Source organism: Sylvia atricapilla, chromosome Z, assembly GCF_009819655.1.
Source record: "Sylvia atricapilla isolate bSylAtr1 chromosome Z, bSylAtr1.pri, whole genome shotgun sequence".
NCBI lineage: Eukaryota > Metazoa > Chordata > Aves > Passeriformes > Sylviidae > Sylvia > Sylvia atricapilla.
The window spans coordinates 60,545,304-60,565,669 of record NC_089174.1 but is presented as its reverse complement, the minus strand read 5'-3'; the positions used below and the strand labels follow the sequence as shown (position 1 = coordinate 60,565,669).

At 35.0% G+C, this 20,366-nt stretch overlaps 1 protein-coding gene across 3 annotated transcripts in view; it reads right to left on the bottom strand.

Annotated features, from left to right (window-relative positions):
* BRD10 (bromodomain containing 10) overlaps positions 1-20,366 on the bottom strand; it is a 51,226-nt gene that overhangs the window by 18,752 nt on the left and 12,108 nt on the right. For 2 of the 3 annotated variants that reach the window (XM_066339966.1, XM_066339968.1), the window contains 2 exons: positions 15,123-15,199; positions 9,708-9,797 (listed from right to left, as the gene is read on the bottom strand). In XM_066339966.1, coding sequence (XP_066196063.1) covers positions 9,708-9,797; positions 15,123-15,199 — 167 coding nt within the window. The remainder of the gene's footprint in view (positions 1-9,707; positions 9,798-15,122; positions 15,200-20,366) is intronic. The other variant, XM_066339967.1, reaches the window with a different exon arrangement.

Genomic DNA, 20,366 nt, shown 5'->3' with positions numbered 1-20,366 from the left:
AGTGTCCCCAAGGGTTCTGTATTGATCCAGTATTGTTTAACTTGTTCATCAGTGACTTGGATGAAGGGGCAGATGCCTCCTCAACTAGTTCACCCATGACACAAAGCTGGAAGAAGTGGCCAATACCCCAGAGAGCTGTGCAACCCTTCAGAAGAACTTCAACAGGGTGGAGAAACAGGCAAAGAGGAACCATAGTTCCAAGTAATTTTAATGAAAATTTTATAGTAACATAATTTTTAAAAACACAGGTTAATTATTTCACTTTATCCCAATTACCTATTTTTCTTAGTGGGATTTTGGAATTGACAATAAACCTGTTAATAGAAGCATGAACAAATTTTAACCAGGAGAAGAAACTTTTTTACTCAGAAGTAGTCAGGATAGAACAAGTATAAGCCAAAAAAGACTGTAATAAAAAAAAAAATCCTTATCTCTTAAATTATGGCGATTCAGTTGGTTTTCTGTGCAAACGCATAAATGCTAGATGTTATTATTCCTTAAATAATAAATAGTAAACAGAGATATTTAAAAATTTATACAACCCATCACTACAAAATTCAGCATTTCTTCTCATATGCAGTTTGATTCTCCAACACACTCTTGTGTATGTCTTTTATTTGGGGGAGGGATAGGCAAATCAATAAGTGATTTAACTATGACTTAACTCCCTACTACATAGCTGCCTACTAATTTCTATAGATAATAAACTTGTTTTCACAAGTGTCTGTGTTGTAAATTCTCAGAAATACCAAATTATATATTATAAGAGATCAGCTACAAACTGAAGCTTAGGAGGTTCAGGATGGATCTCCAAAGGTATATGTTAACCAGAAACATATAGCACTTGTTCCCTGAGAAGAGGCCCACCTGGCTATACACTCCTTTCAGCAGCTGTGGTCTTCCCTGAGCCTCCTTTTCTTCAGGCTAAACACCCCCAGCTTCCTCAGCTGCTTCATACAAGATTTATGTTTTGGACACTTCACCAGCTCCATTGCCCTTCTCTGGTCGCACTTCAGCACCAAAATATCTTTCTTGTAGTGAGGAACCCAGAACAGAACACAGAATTTGAGCTGTGGCCTCACCAGTGCCCAGTACAGGGGGACAATCCCTGCCCTGGTCCTGCTGGCCACACTATTGCTGGTACAGACCAGGATGTCATTGTCCTTCTTGGCCACCTGGGCACACCCTGGCTCATGTTCAGTCACTGTCACAGCACCCCAGGTCCTTTTCCTGTGGGCAGCTTTCCAGCCACTCTGCCCCAGCCTCTGGCATTGCTTGGGGTTGTTGTGACTCAAGGGCAGGACCCAGCACTGGGCCTTCTTGAACCTCACACCACTGCGCTCAGCCCATGATCCAGCCTGTCCAGATCCCTCTGCAGAGCCTTCCTGCCCTCCAGCAGACCAACACTCCCACCCAGCTTGGTGCTGTCTGTGAACTGACTGAGGGTGTCCCTTGATGCCCTTGTGCAGATCACTGAGAATGATATTAAACAGAGTTTAGTTACCATCTTGTTCCAAGTAGTGACAGGTAAGACACTTTTTTTTCTGGAAACACAATAAAAGTATTAACACAGGAAAATAACACAGGAAAAAAAGGACTGGACAAAGAAGTATAAAATGCAACTTTGGGCTATGTCAAGTTATAAGTAAATTTAAAAAATCCAAACACAATAAAAACACATTTTAGAAATGGGCTGAATATTTCCACATAAATACAGAGAGACATTCGACACATTCAACTGCAAACTTACCTTTTAAAACAAGGTTTCTGACATCCAGAGCAGCCAGGAAATGCTGACTCCACTCTCTGTGATCGATGCTCCAACATACACTATTCTGGCATACTTATCATGGAACCCCAAAGCAGACTGGAGCCAGGATATTGATACACCGGGTAAGGACTAAACTTTTTATAGGAGTTTTTGTTTTGCTTTTAAATAAACACACACACACAACACCACAATATTATGCAGTTTTATAAGATTTTCTGTAATCTTTACTTAATATCCCAGGGACATAAAGTAAAGAAAATTGGTAATCTTATAAAACCATGCAATATTGTTGAAAAGGGGTGGTGGTGGAAGGAGAAAACTTACCCTTAATAGGCCTGCTCCATTCTGCTGCGGGGTTCTGTGGTATGTGTGACATCACCAGTCTAGCCTTTTCTAGTGATGTTACACAGAGAGGGAGTTGGTGATCTCCAGCTGCTTTGGACAACAGATACCTAAAGAAAAGAGATCAATAACTTTTTCAAATCATATATGGATTTATGGTGAATGCTCTTAATAACTAATTTATGGGGCAAATAATACAATTTCAGACACTTACTTCCAATTTTGACTAAATAAGAATGCATGACAAGATCACATATTCATACTATGCAAACTCATCTATTATTGAAAGGCTTTAATTTTGAAAATGCTTGGAGTTCTCTTCTACAGTGAAAGTTCCTGAAAGTCAGTATCTTGTATTTTACTTTCAGCAACATCATTCTGAAATTATAAATATATATCAACAGCTAACCAAACCTCTGATATTCTTTGAAGACTGGGATTAAGCACAGTCAGGAAGAATCACTTGTAGTAAATTATAAACCAAATTCACCTATGACATCTCTCATTCAATTTTATCATTGAGCATTTACCAGCAACTAATGGAAAGTCTTGACTCCAGTACACAGCTCCATGACCTAGATACCTGATCACACCAAGTTATATCCTAAAATGATTTCATACTGTCTTTTTTCTACTACAAGCAAATAAAGTAAAACAAACCAAAAAACAACACCAAAACAAAGTGCAATAAATTTCTTGCTACCAAGACTGTCTTTATCTAATGATTTAATTAATTATTATGAAATGGGTTTTATTCAGATGTTTAGCCACATGTTCTAATTTTCTTTAGGCAAAATTACTACACAATCATCACTGTGTTGATCAATATACCACATTTTTTAAAAAATATATAAATATCTATAAAAAATATAAACCTCAAAAATATAAGAGAAAGTTTATAATCAGTATGAACTTACTGTTCAACTCTGAATAGTGAAAGTATCCAGCACTGATTTGTCATATTTTACTCCTCCATTAGAAGAACTTCAAAGTTCCTAACTAACTTACACTTCTGCAAATTACAAAGAAATTCGATGTATGTAGTATCTTAAAACTATTTACAAAATTCAGTGTCTTTTAAGTTGTTAAGATCTTACTTAACTCCCTCTCATATATCTGAGTATCTTTATCTTCTTAAGTCTGGCCATGCAAGTGTTTCTGTATTCTTCAGATGAGCATCTTAAAAGCAGCTGTTTTGCTAGTACTGTGTGCTGACAGGAATGCCTTGAATTATTTATTCAGAACGAAATACTAACTGACTGAAATTCAAAGCATTGTGAAGTGTTCTGAATACATAGTAGTATTTCTGCGACAAAAATGTATGGGGTATACATCCACCTCTGATGCAGAACCCACACTTTCACATTTGGAACTGTAGAAAGGTGTGTGGCAAAAGTGGTTTAAAAACGCTTCTCCAATAAAATACATTTATTGGAGGTTTAGTCAGTCACACACAGAAAGGCATAAAAGATCAAGAGAAAACAATGGTGAAAAAAAGTAGATAAGAAAGGCAGAAAGCTGGAGAAGCTAAGAAAAACTGAAGACTATGACAAAAATATTGAATGCCAGTGAGATACGCCAAAGTTAAAAATACCAGAGAAGACAAATACTGTGGAGAAGATTTCAAAAATCAAAGCCTAGAATTGGCCTTATTAATTCATATAATGAATTAATATGCATACAAATGCTCCACATCTTCAATCTGTCCTCAGAAGTGCAAGAAGCTGCATGGATGAAAATGTGTAAATTTCTCAAAATTCAGTATTTTGGGCTCAGATTAATGTTTCCAAGAGATGCAAGCAAGACACAGAGAAGCAATAACAGTATTTGGAAGTGACTAAATCACAAATCAAATGTTCAGGATAAGGACATAAAAAGAGAGTAGGTTAGTTACTGTATAGATGAAGACATATACTAGAAGAGAAGAGAAACTAGGCCTAAATTAAAATAAAATGTTTCAGCTGCAGGACTTGAACTGTGTCTACTAATATCATCAAACCCTAGTATTTATTGGTATCTCTTTTATTGTAGCTCACTTCACCTGCAGTTTAAACCTGCAAATGGGTGTGCATACACAAATTTCTCAGATCACAGCTTTTTCTCTGTGTGTGTACATTTCTTAAATACAGTGATGCTGATGAAAACAAGTATAAAACTGAAAACCCTTTACATGAAAAAGTCTCGAGCATGGCACATATTTCACTGGGGAGGGAGGAAGTGGTCAGGATAAGAGCAGGCAGGAACGGGGAGAAGAAGTCAGCTTCTGAATAAAAACTGAATAGGATCTAACCCAATGATAAAAATGTCTCCATAGGCCACAAATGAGAAGACACAGTAGGTTTTTCCACTTCACTGTTTGCAAAGTTAAGGTCTGAATGACTAAAATATTAGTAAGAGCCCTAAACTATTTTTGATGGTTACATGAGTTTCTGCTGAAGGGAAGTTCTTTTGAAGTCCCTGTAGATTCTTGTATAAACACGGTTTCCCTGCCAAACATTTTCAAATGTGATAACGCGTCCTATTTCTTCAGTGAACACAGAGAGAATATTTTATAGACTTATAAAATTAACAATTTTGCATTATTTTTCCATGTATTAACATATTTTAAAAATAAAATGTAGCAAATAAATGAAAAACTTCAGAAAGTAGTCTCCTAGGTTGGATACTTACACCTCATGAACAAATTTAACAGCAGCTTATTTGGAATCGCATAAAAAGCACACAAGAGAAGTATGTTCCACCCTGGAGCAATACATTCCTTTGAACAGCCCTACAAATGAACTTCCATCTGAAGACAGAAGTATTCTAACGATTTCTGACCTAAAACAGTGGGGTTTTCACTTTAAATTTTCAGGTGTACACCGAAATACATACTTTTGCAGGTGACTTAATGCTCCAGAAAACCTCAGTTTGCTTTCAGGCCTTTTGACTCACTTGCCTAAAACAAATTTCCAAAGACAGACAAAGGCATTCAGTCTCCTGGGATGATCTCATTATCAGCTCCACGAACAACAGCAGAACACAAAACCTTTTAAAAGCGAGGATTTTACTTTTTTGGCTATGAAGTCAAGAACATCAGGGTGTTACATACTTCTGCAAACAATACAAACCATAATTAGCTGTTACCTTGGCTGGTGTCCTTTGACTAATCCTTCCTTTAATCTTTGTCGGACTTTTTTTTCTCTCTCTAGGGTTGATGAAGTCTCCTCAGGAAGGTACTGCCCATTATTTGTTTTAACCTTTTCAGCTTAACTGTGGGAATCCTGGGCTCTAGTCTCCCTTCTCACCCCCTAGAGAGCCATGCATTTATCCATCAGATATGGATAAATAAAGTCTAAATAAGAAATCTTCCCATGTTCATGTTAAAAACCCCAATCATGCTACTGCAAATTCAGCTAGCATCTGCAAAAAAGCCCTAAGTTCATTATTATATGCAAGTACTTGCAGTCCTGTTACTTTGATAGTATGTCAAGGGGTCAATGTCAAGAAGGGTTTGAAAAATAAAAAAATGTAAAAATAAATTTCTGCTATGATATGCAACAGTTAAGTACATACAACTGATCAACTAAGCAGCTTAATTAATAATTTCACACAGACAACTACATCATTTCACATGAGAGGTGGGTTATCTGAAAGGCAGTAAGAAGATTTCCATTCACACTCCAAGTCCCACTGATTTGACCAGACAAGGAACACCTAGGGAAAAGTGGGATCCAAAGTGCCAGAGACTGATAATTGTTATCCAGTGTATCGATCTGACCAAATGCATTACTTTACTGCCTCTTGTCATAAAAGAAATCTCAATATATTAGAAGAAGTCTTTATATGACCCTAAATATACTAGCAAAATGCTTCCCCATCATGTGTGTTTGTCAAAATTATTTTTTCAGCAATACCTCTGCAAGTGTGGAATTAAGCTACTATGCATATCTTGGTCAATTTGCTAGTTATAGAAAAATTCTAGGAGTTCACATTCAATGGAAAGGCATGCATTATTATATATATAGTCTAAAAAAACAAAAAATCCCCCCAAAAACCCCAAGAGTTTAAAATGCAGTAAAATATCAATAGATTTTTTAGCCAGTATATTCTTCTACTTCAGGTTCATAATTGTTTACTGACTACTTGTAATGTCACCCACACCTTAGCTATGTAAGTATTAGCAACAAAAGAGACCTAATTTCTACTAGTATCTAATTTTCATTGCTGTAAATTCTGGGATTTTTCTATCAATTCAACCTTTACTCCAGTTTTTAAAATTAAAGGATGCAGCTTCACATGTCCTAAGCAATGTATAAGAGCTAGAAGAAATTCTAGGTTAGATGTTCCTTACAGTAGCAGCGTTTCACTAAGCAGTGCACAAGCATTCAACTTTAAGTCCTTTAAGTCTTCTTTCTGCACCTTTCACATTTTGTTATTTCCAGCTTAAACAATAGCAAATCTCACTAATTTCTCTCCTCCCTCTCAGTATGTAATATGTCGTAAGGAGAGAAATTGTTCAGTAGCTGAAAGAATAGACTTTTTAGAGCACCCCAATGGTAACACCACATACAACTTCACTGGCTGCACAAAGGTGCTTTTTCTGTCAACATCAGTCCCACTTTCTCTTGCACATTTTGTAGATGGACATTTCTGTTCTTACAATGATCTTACTCACAACCCGTAGCAGAATACAAGCATAGGTATTTGTGCAACTCCACGGTAAACTGAATTAGAAAACTAGTCTGGCTTACAAGTAATTCACCAGCAGAAATAAGTAATTAGGTTTATCACAGTCTAACTCTCGCCATGCAATGAAACAAAGAATTTCGCTAGCCTCTCGCATGGGATGGCACAGAAAACAGAAGCTTCCAGAGACACAGAGAGCACAAACTATTTATTTGGCAGTAGTTTTGGCTTATGTCAATTGAAAGCATATGTGAAATTGCAGTGTTGCCTTAAACCTGTGTCTAGAGTTCAAGCACAGAGTTGAATTCTTCAAAAACAAACAACTGAGGTGAAATTTAATAATGAAATACTACTCCTAGCTAATTCAAAAGACAATACAGGTGTACAAGAGTAGATAACCAAACAGTTTTAATCAAACGGTGAAAATACTTTCCAATGGGTTTATTATTTCATTGTTAAAAAAGAAACTTGTAGAAATGCCCAAATGTAAAATTAACCATTACTTTCATTTACATAACCCTATTCTAATTTTAACTTGCCAAACAAAAATATGTCACGTCATTTGTTGTCTAAAGTTGATGCTGTGAAAAGTACTATGTACAACCAGTACAACTACCTACAAAAATATTGGAGAAAACAGTGTAAATTTATTCATACTAAAAAGGTCTTGTGGCTCAGGCTCTTTCCTATCTCTCCATTACGTCAAAGTTCTGGAGAAGGAATTGCTTTTATGTACTCTGGAATGGTCTTCAAGGCAACAAAAGGGAAGTTGCAGTTAAGAAAAATTTATACCTGAAAGTCTTAATTTGAAGTTAAATAAGCTGTACTTCTAAAACATGTTAGTATTTAACACAAAAGTAAAGCTTGCCTTGAAGGCTTTTCCCAGTATCGTGTGCCAGCAACTACTACAACCGAAATTACCAAGGAGGTTAGCTGTGAAGAATGGCTTCACCCAGGTCATTATTGCAAACAAAAATCAATATTAAATTACCATGAAGTAGTAAGGACATCAATCATTTTTCAGTTAAAACAAGAAAGTCCATGAACAACATGTAATTGCCATCTTATTAAAATAAACTTTCACATTAGGTAGAATTTCTGTTATCAAATTAGAAGATTGTTTTACTTAACAGATGCACTTCAGAAAAACTGGACAAACTCAATTCTGGATGCTTCTGAAACTGCCACTGTCATTTGGTTAGAGCTGAAGAATGAAAGTCTGCATTTTCTCCAGTTTTTCAGATATCAGATGTAACTGATGGTGTTAGACTTCAAGAATTAAATCCTAATGACTTTCCTTACAAAACAAAACCTCATTTTCACAAGTTCAAATTTATGATTATTCACTTAATTTAACACTTTTCTATTTGTATGTTTAAAAGGCAACTATGACATTTCCCTCATAAATATATTTTTCAAAATCAGTATCTCTTTACTGATACTGTTTACTCAGTAATCAGTAATCACTTTACTCTTTCCTCATAACCATTTCTTCAGCAATTAATCCTCACCCTTTTTCTTTACATAAATTTTCTAACAGCACAAATTTTTAGAGACACAAAATCATGATTTGATAAGTCTACAAAAGCACAACAAAAGATTATCCTTACCTCACAACTTCTGAATGCTGAATGAATTGTATCTTAATTCCCCTGTACTTAACTGCTTGCGTTTTTTAAGATGGTGCAATTAGAACTAAACATAGTATTCCTGCTGAAGTCATGCAACTTACTTACATAATGACATTATCAGATTTCAGTTTGAAGTGCAATTATGACATATTTAGCATTTGTCTACCCTTGAAGAAGTCCTGTTCCTACAGTTTTACTAGCAGACTGAAGGTCTCACCTATACTGAGATTACTGTTATGCTCCAGTAGCATACTCCAAATTTTGGCTTTTTATCCTATTGCTGACATAGCCTTTCTGATAACCTCTTGGTATTCTTATGATAAAACCAGTTTGCAATTTAGCAACTACAACATAATTTCAGGATTAGGCTGGTATTATTCCTTTGCCTACATTAACAATTATTATGCTAATTATCTGTACTGATACTTGTCTCTCAGAATCCTAATTTATTTTGTCTCTCTTCTACCACAGCTCTCTCCCTTATTTAAATAACTTAAGAATATATTGATTCTTCATGAGACTATAAATTTTCACTTGAATTAAAAGCAGCCTGATTTCTAACAGAAAAATCAACACTTTCAACTACTTCTTCTTCATAGAAATACCACCATAGCAGTGCCTACCGAAAGTTCAATAAACAGAATTACAATAAAAAAACAGTAAAAGTTCACTGTAGAGGGCTGTTTAAAGGAGTACTATCCATGTATTTAAACCCATCCACCATCTTAATAAGAATCACTGCGTCCTACAAAAGGCCAGACATGCTGGATTCTCTTGTCTGTTATTCCTTTGAGGTTTTCAGTTGCACAGACTCATATTGCTAAAATTTGTATCTCAATCTGATATCAACAGCCAGACAGCATGCTTGCTGGTACAAATTCCTTCAATAAATATTTAACACAGTAAATTTTAATAAAGCATATAAAAAGAGGAATTAAGAATTCTCGCTCACTAGAAGTTCTGATCAAAACTGAACAGGCAGACATGAGAATTCCATCCTGTAATTATCTGTTGGTAAGGTCTTGTCCTCATAGCAGAACAGTCACATGTTTAATGGTGATGAACTACTCATTCAAACAGAAGTGCTAACACAGGTACTAAATTCACTTACCATAAAAGCATTCAGAACAGAGCATAACACAGAAAAGATAAAGATTACAATCCCTAGGTATCAATCAACCTTAGGAGGTTTCACGCAGTTACTGAACAGCATAAAAAACTTCAGTTGACAGGCCTCAGCAAGTAACTGATACTGTTTCATATCCACACAAGAGAAAGCTTTTAATGTCACATACCGATTTCTTTTTAACGTCCTCCAGATCTTTGAGTTCATTCTCAATCTTTGTGATTAATTCCCTGAGTTCATCAAGATTAGTGCAAATAAGCTAAAAAAAACAAATGAACACAAACACTTGGTGATGTGGGACTTCGAAAATGTACAGTGAAATTCAATAAAATTTAAAAGCACATCATTACTTAGTGTTACAATTTGATTTTTATTTTCTTATAGTATTTTTAAGCTTAAAAAAAACCCCAAACAAACAAAAAACCAGGACATGTTGAGAGAAACAAAATCTAAGTAGAAAATATTGTCATTCTTCAGACAAGCCATAAGCTTCCATTTCCAAATCTAGTAATTTTCTTAAAATTTCTGTGAATGACAACTACCAAATTTGTCTCAATTACAAGGATGACTTTAGAACAGCTCTGAGTAGATCAATTTCCAGGCAAAATAAGTGTACTGACTTTGTAGTAAGCTATGTTTATAACATATTACACTCATTTCAACTTTTCCTGAACATAACTTTATATGCTTACACAGAGTATTCCAACCCTGGATATGTTCAAGAGGCATCTGGATCTGCTGATGTGGTTTAGAGGTTTTGGGGTGACAGTGGCAGTGCTGGGTGGGTGACTGGACTGGATGATCTCAAAGGTCTCTTCCAATCTTGATGATTCTAAGGCAACTAATCATCTAGTAACTATACCTACTCAATGTATTGTATTCCTCTTATTCTTGCCTTTAGAATCAGCTTTTTACATCTCTTCCTTTCAGAAGATAAATGCTATTTTCTTGAAAAAATTGTCAGGCAAAGGTGATTTGTATATTTTGTCTTACCATCATCTAAGACAAGAGTAAAAAATTAAACTTAAAAAATTAGAAATTATTAAGATGTTAGGTTCTTTTGGGTTAACTTATATTAAGACTTGCTCCTTTTGAACACCCTTAGATGGACATGTTTTCTTTTTACTGAAAACATGGTGCAATAATTTCAGAAAATCAAATTTTAAAACCCCATACAAAACTCATCCTCACATTTTAAAATGTTTTTATCAAACAAGTGTTAAGTATTTTCCCAAATCAGTAATATATAACAATATATTTTTACTTAGAATTCATGTGGGGTTTTAATTTTTCGTTTTTAAAAAGCACCTTTGCTAGTCACTATTAAAACAGTGAATTAATTCTTTTGGCAAAATAAATTTTAGCAAGAAACCTTTAGTGCACACATGCCATTATTTTCATAACATTGTGTACATTTGAAGCATTGAGGAAATGGAGTGACTTTAATCAAAGTTTACAGTTTTCACATTTATCAGGTTTAGAATAGCAAATTAGTACAGAAATTGGCAGTGTCTTGCCACAGGCAGTGTATGCAAAATTCACTTGTGAAAAATATCTCTGTGAAAACAGAATCACTATGGGTAACTCTATTAGATTCAAACTGCATGTCCTGCCCTTACAGGAGTCCCAAATACCTAAAATATAAACTGAAGCCAAATACTGGCTGTGTCTGGCTTGTGAAGAAATCTATGACACTGTACTATTAAGCAAAAAAGTTCATCACAAAGTCCTTGACAAAAAGTCAATAAAGGCATGGATAAAGGTTTTTTCCCTACACAATTATAATCCATTTCTGACTATACACATAACAATTCAGTTACTAAATTCTATTGTTGCTTTCTGTTTTCTCCTATAACACAAATCCAAACTACATCAATGGGAAAAACAATGCCAATAAATAAAGTTTAATTGCCTTGGGGCTGGGGGTGACAGCCAAGACTAACCAAATCCCTAAGACACAATTTTCGTCAGATGAGATGTACATTTGAGGGTCATAACTATGTGTCAATTACCTACTGGTTAAAAAGAGAACAGCAGCTGGGAGAATTCACAGTCAAAATTAGTTTAGAATTTCAAATACTCCAATACTGTACTGAAAAGCACTATAAAATAGTTCAAGAAAAAACTTTGGTTTTTTCATTCACAGTATGATTTGAGATGAGGAAATAAAGATGCACACTGACTGGGAAAAAGCTAATTCTAAAAATTCTCTCATATGGTTAACATTTCCTATCTTAGAGAATAAAGCTAGCATTTTGAAGGAAGGGTGAAAAGAACAGTGATGAAAACAATGAAGTGTAGTGTAGTTCATGTATTTTGATATGGACTCTTGATGCTATGTTTCCCAATGAGATTCTTATTTATATTTCAGTGTTCTTTGCTCATGATTGGTAATTGGTGTAACTTAGTGATTCAGTTTCCTGCAAACAACATTGCCTTCCAACTTGTTTTGTATATTTCAATAGGTAAGTTAACATGAAGGCAAAAAAAAAAGGTATTAACGTTACACTCTAATAATTTGGTCACATTTTGAAACTGGTAGTTTCACATATGGCTCCTGAAGAACATGCCTTCTAATCACCCACCATCAGGAAAATAATTTGAAGTGAAAAAATGTTTCCATTTTGAATTATCAGAGAGTGAAATATAAGCTCCTATTCTCTAGAACACTACATAGTGGCTTAAAGATCCAGGCTGTAAACATTTACATTACTGTAATCTCATTACTTGTGTACATGTTAACTACAACAAAGGCACACATCTGGCACAGTACTTACTACTAAGAGGAACTTATTTTTCATAGGCAATAAGTATCCCATTTTTCAATTGTATATAGTGGAAGCTTCAGGTATAAAGTAAAATTTCAAATTCAGTGTTCGACTGTCATGTTATGATACAATCTCAGATCTCAGTAATCTCTCAAAGACCCTGTAATCAACTTTTAAATGAATTCTTTAACATCATAGAACCATATATAATCTGTGGATCTGATGAATACAAACCTAGTGTGTTACTCCCGATCACTGATCCCCTTTCCTTGCCCCCTTAACTTTAGGCAAACTTTTTGTAGAATTTTTACTTACTTCAACAGGGTGTCACACTTTATTTTAAGTTATTTGTGTAATGATTGCTATTTATAATTGTATTTCCTATGAAGTTGCTCTTTTATCACCGACATCTACATGTGGAAAATGTTCAGATAGCCCCCTTTTGAGATCTGCATTTAATATAGACCATAGCTGAAAAAAGAGAAATTGTTAAAGACACACTGGAACAGAGCATGAATGTTCCTTTCCTCCTTAATTATCATACATGTAAGTCTATACAGCTATGTGTGTGAATGTACATGAGGTGAAAGGAGAGAAGACTGAGAGAAGCACTGGTTACCAAACCTAAATGTACCCTGTAACTGGGAAAAAAATCGAAAACACACTAGTGTCCCTTCTGAACAGCACTATAATTACTGTTAATTTCTTTAAAATGTTAACGAGCAATAGTAATATGAAGCTTGGAACTCAGTAACAATAATAAGCAAGAAAAACAAGCAACAGACAACTAAAATCATAATCTATGAAGCTGTAAACCTACTTCTCCAGTAATTTTCAAAATACTAAAACCAGGACTTGTTTTTTGTGCATTTTTACTTAGTAAAAATAATTTAATTTGCATTTGCTTTTCATTTGAGTTTATTTTTTTTTGTTTGCAGGGGTGTTTTTTTTGTTTTTTTTTGTTTTTGTTTTTGTTTTTTTTTTTTTAAACAGCCTTGAGCTATATTTATAAAAATGGCATTCTAAATGCTAGATTAAGTAGCACTATTACCTACTGAATTTTTGTTAATAATTTATTTTGATTTGTGTCACTGCACATACTAAAAGTCTTATTAATACAAATTTACTCAGCTTTAAAGCCAAATCATGATTTTCAAAAGATCTATACTTAAGTACAGAACCTAATCTTATAAACTAAAGTGCCTTCTGGTTGGGTTTGGGCTTTTTTTACACTTGTAGGCTGTAGGCACATGAAACATATTATACTTCTTAATTTATTAACTTTCACTCCAAAAGAACTAATGTGTAGACAAGAAAAGCAAAATTATTGTGGTTTTGCCCTCCCAGCATATCTCAGAGGGAACAAGCTCTAAGCTTTTTTACCAAATATTTAAAAACTATATTTGTATCTCCAACTGGTTATATAATTTCATAAATTCTGGCCATTTGTGTATGTGGGCAAGAGTATATGGAAGCATACATTACTAGACTCCAAGAGTCTTAGTATTATTCAAAATATAAAAGGTTTAATATTTGCAAATTCTTCTAACAGTCATGCCTCCTGAAACAGTCAGGTTAAGTTGTTAAAAAGTTGTTAAGTTGTTAGAAAGCTCTCCAATAAGAATAAACTGCCCAATACTAATCAGCCTGAGCCTCACCTGAAACAGATATTAGTCCTAGCTTTGATCAAAAAAGCCAGAAGTGTCTTGTTACATTTTAACATAAGGTTTTACAGACTATAAATATACACTTAGATAGACACACATATATTTTATCTACTAAAGCTAAAAGGTTGGGCTAAATTTTAGACATACTACTTAAATGCGATTAATTATTTAAGGAATTATTTCTAAACTAACTGTACATATCCATTGCATGCAGATAATGCTTGTAAAAAAAATATTAGACACACACCCTGTTTTTTGGAGCTGTTAGGAAACATTTTACTCACCACCGTTACAATATAGACAAAGTCAGTGTAAACTTAAATATCAGTCGTCTCTCAACATTGACTGTTACTACCCAATTTTAACACAAGAAATTCTACCAGCTTCATCTGAAGCACATGATCGTGACAGAATGATTCAGGGTGAAGGTATTACAAAACAGTCACGATTCAATGCGAGCCTGCTGGCCAAACTTTCACAAATTGCTTTCTGAAGGGAAAAAAAAAACAAAAAACAAGATAGCCAAAGGAGAACTCCAATCCAAGCAGCCTTGCATATATAGACAGCAACTTAGAATTGAAGTACTGTAACACTTCTATTACAGCACCATAAAACTATATTAGCATAATTAATACTCTTGTTTCTTTCTACAGCCTATGAGGCTATGTTCTAGAGGCCTAGAAATAAGATGCTGGTAAGGAATAACAGTTGCAAGCAGGATAAACACAGTTGTCTATAAATTTTTTCAAGTCCTTCAGTTAACCAAGCCAGACTTCAATTCAAGAACCACATTGTCACACTTCGTACAAAACCACATCGTTTTAACCCAGACAATTATATCTACCTTAAAAATGTCTCTAACAAGTCCTAGTTTTTACAGGTTTTATTCTGTGACAAATATATCTGGGATCATAAACAATACTGAAAACAGTGTTCAATGTGGACATCCTAAAAATGGCAAAATATTTTCTACCAAGAGAAGATGAAATGTACTTTCAAAAATATCAGTTTAAGCCTTTAAAAGCAGAAGAAGCTTTTAATATCTTTAATTCAGTATGTCCAAACATACTGAATTTCCAAGAAACGAAAGGACTTATGTCATAGACATTCAGATTTCAAGTGCTTAAAATAAAAATTAAAATAATTTACCTGAAATTCTGGTATGGTGGATTTTCTGACACCTTTCCTCTTCTTCGTGATTGCTTTTTTAGATAGTGATTTTTTTCCTTGTAAGATTAAAAGAGAAAAGCTTCATAATGCTGTTCATCGCACTTTATTAATAAAACCAAATTACATAGAGACTTGTAAGTTAAACTGCAACTAACAGATGGTTTTCAGTAAGACATGTAAACATGATTAATCAGACCTAGGCTCAGCAGAAGCAAACACTGAACAAGTATCTGTGTACTGCAGTCTCCTGTGTGGACTGGAAGGAAAAAAAAAGAAGAAAAAGCCTACTACAATTTCAATAATACACCACCTAAAAATCTAAGCAATAAAAGTAACATTGCTACTACTCTTCCGAAAGAAGTGAAATCCAGTACTTAAGACACAAACATAAGAAATATAGAATCTTACCTGCAAGATTTGTTTCTCTTACACTCTAAAAGATCACACATTAGCATCTGGGATCTCTGTATCTAATAGTAAAAAGATACCCTCAAAACACAAGCAGTATCTAGAAATCCCTAACTGAACATACTGAATCTACCAGGGAAATTAGATTAATTTGTTTTTTCTGCCTGTGGCAATACCTAGCATTCTTAGAAGGCAAACAACTGCCTATAACGTACTTCACATGCAGCTGTATACAAACAGATCTAACAAAAAATCTCTGTGAAGGTAAGGCAAGTGCTTACTGCGAATAGTGTAAGAGTTCACAAATCATACACACTTCTCAAATCAAGTAGTTATGTCACCAAGCAAGACAGCAAGGTTTCTTATATGGTTATTTCTACAGTCATATAGTAAATTTAAACAAGATCACATTTAACTTGTTCACTCAGGCCAAAACCATCACTCTAACATTATCACTTGTTCCCATTCAGGAGTCCTAAACAATAATTAAAAACCTCAAACAAAAAAAGAGCCTGAAGAAAATAATCATCTGATGTGCAGTTTGTTGTCAACTAGCATGACTGCAGGCACTTGGTAATAATACAAACACAGGCAGATTAGATATTTATATTAATCAATATATTGGCAAAAATTCCACTTAACCTTCTTCCTTACAGATGCTTTATGCGTGTGCAAATGCATATGTACATACAAATATTCATAGATGCCTATGCCTATTTCCAGTTTATTACACTGTGAGTTTCCTGAACATCTTACTTGACTCTGAAATAAACACACTTATGGGACAAGGCACAGGGCTTGAAGAACATAGACCTGAAACTCCACATTGTGGAAACCTTTGAGCCCCACCCAGGGGAATCCCCAGGGTCTTGCCCTGGAAGAATACACCATAGAGTCTCCATGCCTAGGCTGAAAGAAAAGTCTTCTCCCATGGTGTCTTGCAACACTATGAGATCTACCCCAGTTTCGCTCTAACCATGTGTCCCCAGTTCTCATGGTTTCTCCTGTTTCCCCATTGGTTGTGGTATCCCTGGTGGCCTGTCCCCGCGTCCCCTAGAGGGCACTGCCCTTTGCCCAGCCCCTGTGCCCTCAGACCATTGTTTCCTGACCCCTACTTCACCACTGAGCACCACAGGGTCCGGGTCTTTTGTCCCCGATTCCCTTCAGCATGTTGAAAAAACCCTTGCTGGAATTTATCACACAAAAAGCCCTTCTTGCCTTTTGTATGAAAGGCCCTCACGGAGCTAGCCATGGTGTGTTTGTTGTATGGATTTGACTGCTTGCCTGAATGCCTACCCAAGCACCCTTTCCAAAAGAGATGCTTATTGGGAATTAGGTAGCAGCAACTACCATCTAAATCCCACGTTGCTACACCACATAAAATCAAACCATATTAAAATCAATAAAACAACCTAGAAACTACCCATACCAAACATATTTAAAAATTTAAAGAGGCCTCAACTACCTCAATTATCAAAAAAACCCCCACCATATTTCACACTAGAGAACATGTGATAAAACAGTGAAGCTTGTTCATTAGAACAATAACCCAAACATTCTGATAATGGGAAAAAAAGTCAGCATTTTTATTATACACTTTAGGAATACAGCTGCATGCTACTACTGAAAACAATATTGTTCATTGAATGAACTAAAATAGACACCTAGAAGCTTTGTTGACAAACTGACTCAAAAAGAAGTCTGGTTATAATTAAGAATCTCATACACATAATCTGCTTAGTTCACCTACTCAATTCAACATCGCCTGCTTCCTGCCCACATTTAAAGATATTCCAGTGTAACTTTACATTCACTAACAATTTAATGTGCCAAAATTAGTAATTATATCTCCACACAGCCTTTTCCAAAAGGCTCTACATCTCAGTTTGGTTTCAGTTCAGAGTGGAAGAGACTATGAGGCATCTCACCCGCAACAGGGGTAAAGAGTTGATAAGTCAGCATTTTCTTAACCAAGACCTCCTTAGCCAGCTCTGTAAAAATTATTCGATGTTAAACTTAAGTTCAGTAGATCCAGGAGAAATCTGACTGCCCTAGGTTTTCCTTTCAAGCCAAAACTAATTCTACTGATACTGTCAGTGAATAGATACACAAGCAATTAACAAAGTAACACAACAACTAAAACTTGAACATTAATTATGAGCATCCAAAAAACCCATTAGGGAGATTAGATGCAACTAAAACATAAGCCATCTCAAGTTGGTCTTGCCATCAAGGGTGAAGAAGGGGAAACAAAGAGACAATTCAAATCTCTTCTAGTACTACTTCTGGCATAAAAATGAGACTAATAAAACACTAAGCCCCAGAAATGTTCTTGACACTTGTAAATTACTTCTGCAAGAACAATACAACCTATTTATAACTTTTTCTACATTGGAGTCAATGTGATTTGAAAACAGGAACATTTTTACAGATATAGTATAACCTTTTATTATGAACTCTGGTATTTGAGCAGAGTCTCATTATCCCAGATGGGGCAACAGATGTTTTAATTATCAAACACTAACTCAGCAGTATTTGTCATGATAGAATACAGCTAAGTTAGCCCCGCCCTAAAACTGCAATAATTTCTGTTTCTTCACTACATTCTAGCAGCAACTGCAGTGTTCTTAAATTAAATAACAGGCCCTGGATATTTTTGTTAATAAATTTCTAAGACACACTTAATGTATTTCGAAGATTTGGCAACTACCGTACATAATCTATTTCTTTCTAATCTCCTACTCTTCTATCCTGTACCTACTAACAGCTCTTCTTTTAAAAAATATAATATGATACAATCTGGAAAACGAAGCATTATTATAGAGTTTTGAAGTTTCCATATTGACATACTTTTATTCAATCAAATGAGCTAAGTCAGTCTGAACAAGTGTATTAATACTGCTGATTTACAGAACAATGTCCAAAATCCTACAAACCCTCAGTGCTACATGTTTCTGAAGACAGTGGCAATAAAGCTTAATGCATGGAGTTCATTGTTACTTGCTGGAATACCTCACTTATTGTTCTGAATATGAACAGCAAGCTGTTCCTTTATCTATAGGCTAGACAACATGACAAAGTTTTCACTGAAGAGGAAAGTCTCCAGAAGTCTTCTGAGGATTAAACTCCCAAGAACAGTAAACCAGGCCTTTCAAAATTGCTGCCAGGCTGTTAAATTCATTTTTTTCACAGTCAATGCTTGACTTCATATGCAAAATGTAATGGTACAATAAAGAAATAAAATATATAGTAAAATGGACTTCAAGCAGGTAGACTACCATGAATTTTGCAGAGCATGAGTATATGGTACAGAATTTACATCCAAGGTTCTTCCAAAGTTGTGTGCTGTATTGGTGTTTTCTATACTAATGGGAATAAAAAGAGATTCAATTTACACTTACTTCACTCTGCCTCAGGCACATCACAGGTATTTCAAGCAGCCTCTGGTCCCTTCTATTTTCTCAACCCTACAGATGTTTTCTCAACCCCTTCAGATGTCTGAATTTCATCTAATCCCTGTTTCAAACATGCAATTGTAGGATTCTCATGCTCTTGCACTATGCCTTGCACTGAAACTTATCTAGCTCCAGTAAGAAAATAACATGCAAAAGTGAATGCATAGCATGCAGTGGTTTACAGAACAGCACTGACTCTGTCTTTCCATTACATTCAGTACTACTCCCCCAGTCATAGTGACACAGAACACTGCCACAATCATAACCATCACCTTGTTTCAAAAACATAGATTGAGCAAAGTGGTCACGCCTTTTCATAAATTCTAAGAAAACTCTGCCACTATAGTAAAGGTCATAACACAGCTTTATTCTCCAGTAAGTTCTGCTCACAATATTTCTGTAAAGTTTTCATATGGAAAAACTGTATGACCAGTCTATATTCACTATGGGTACCACAGCAACAGCAAGTCAGGAACATGCAGATCATCCCAATAGAAACACAAACTGTGACTCAGTTACATTTAGCTGCCTAAAAGAACCAATAGCAGGAAAAAATAATTTTGTTAAAAAGTAATGAAAGGTACTCACTTTTACACTCCTGATGTTCTCTTTACTTTCTGTACTTTTAAAAGGCATTGCAAAGTTGTGTGCTGATCCTAGCTATTATGGCTAGGATCTGATTTAAATCAGATGTCTTTGTTACTCAGAACAAGCTTAACTAAATCACTTTTTCTGCTCTACATTGTAAGGGAAACTTTAAACAGAAGATTTAATTTCAGACAATCTTTAAGAAATACTACTTAGCCTTAAACATTAGGAAACATTACAAAACAACAAGCACAAATTGAATCCAATCCTATCCATTTCAGCCTAGCAGCTACAGGACCAATGGACGTTTAACAATCATAAGAAGAAAAGCGCTTTCTTGCAATGCTGTAAAGTTATTGCACAATTTTCTCCAGCAAGGTCAAACGAAGTAGTTAGAAAAAGATGGGAAATGCCCCAAAACATATCAGGAGATAAAGGACAACAGTTCCCCAAACTGGAGTCCTTGTTTGCCATTTGGGTTGTTATTTGGTTTGCTTGGTTTTAATAAGACTGAAAACAGTGACATATTTGGAAAGCTAGCAGTCATAAAGGCAAATGTAAAATTCATTTGTTTCCCTGAATACTACATATATGAACTTCAACTGCAACTCTTAAAAATTCTGTTTAGATGTGGGGACAGTGAAATATTTTGGAAGGAGGAATTTGTGATTTAAATAGTAAGATAGTTCATTGGGTGTTAGGTGCAAATATTTAGGATCTAAATATTACTTGTTTTCTTAGCTTTAAATTTTGACTTCTAGCTACATGCACT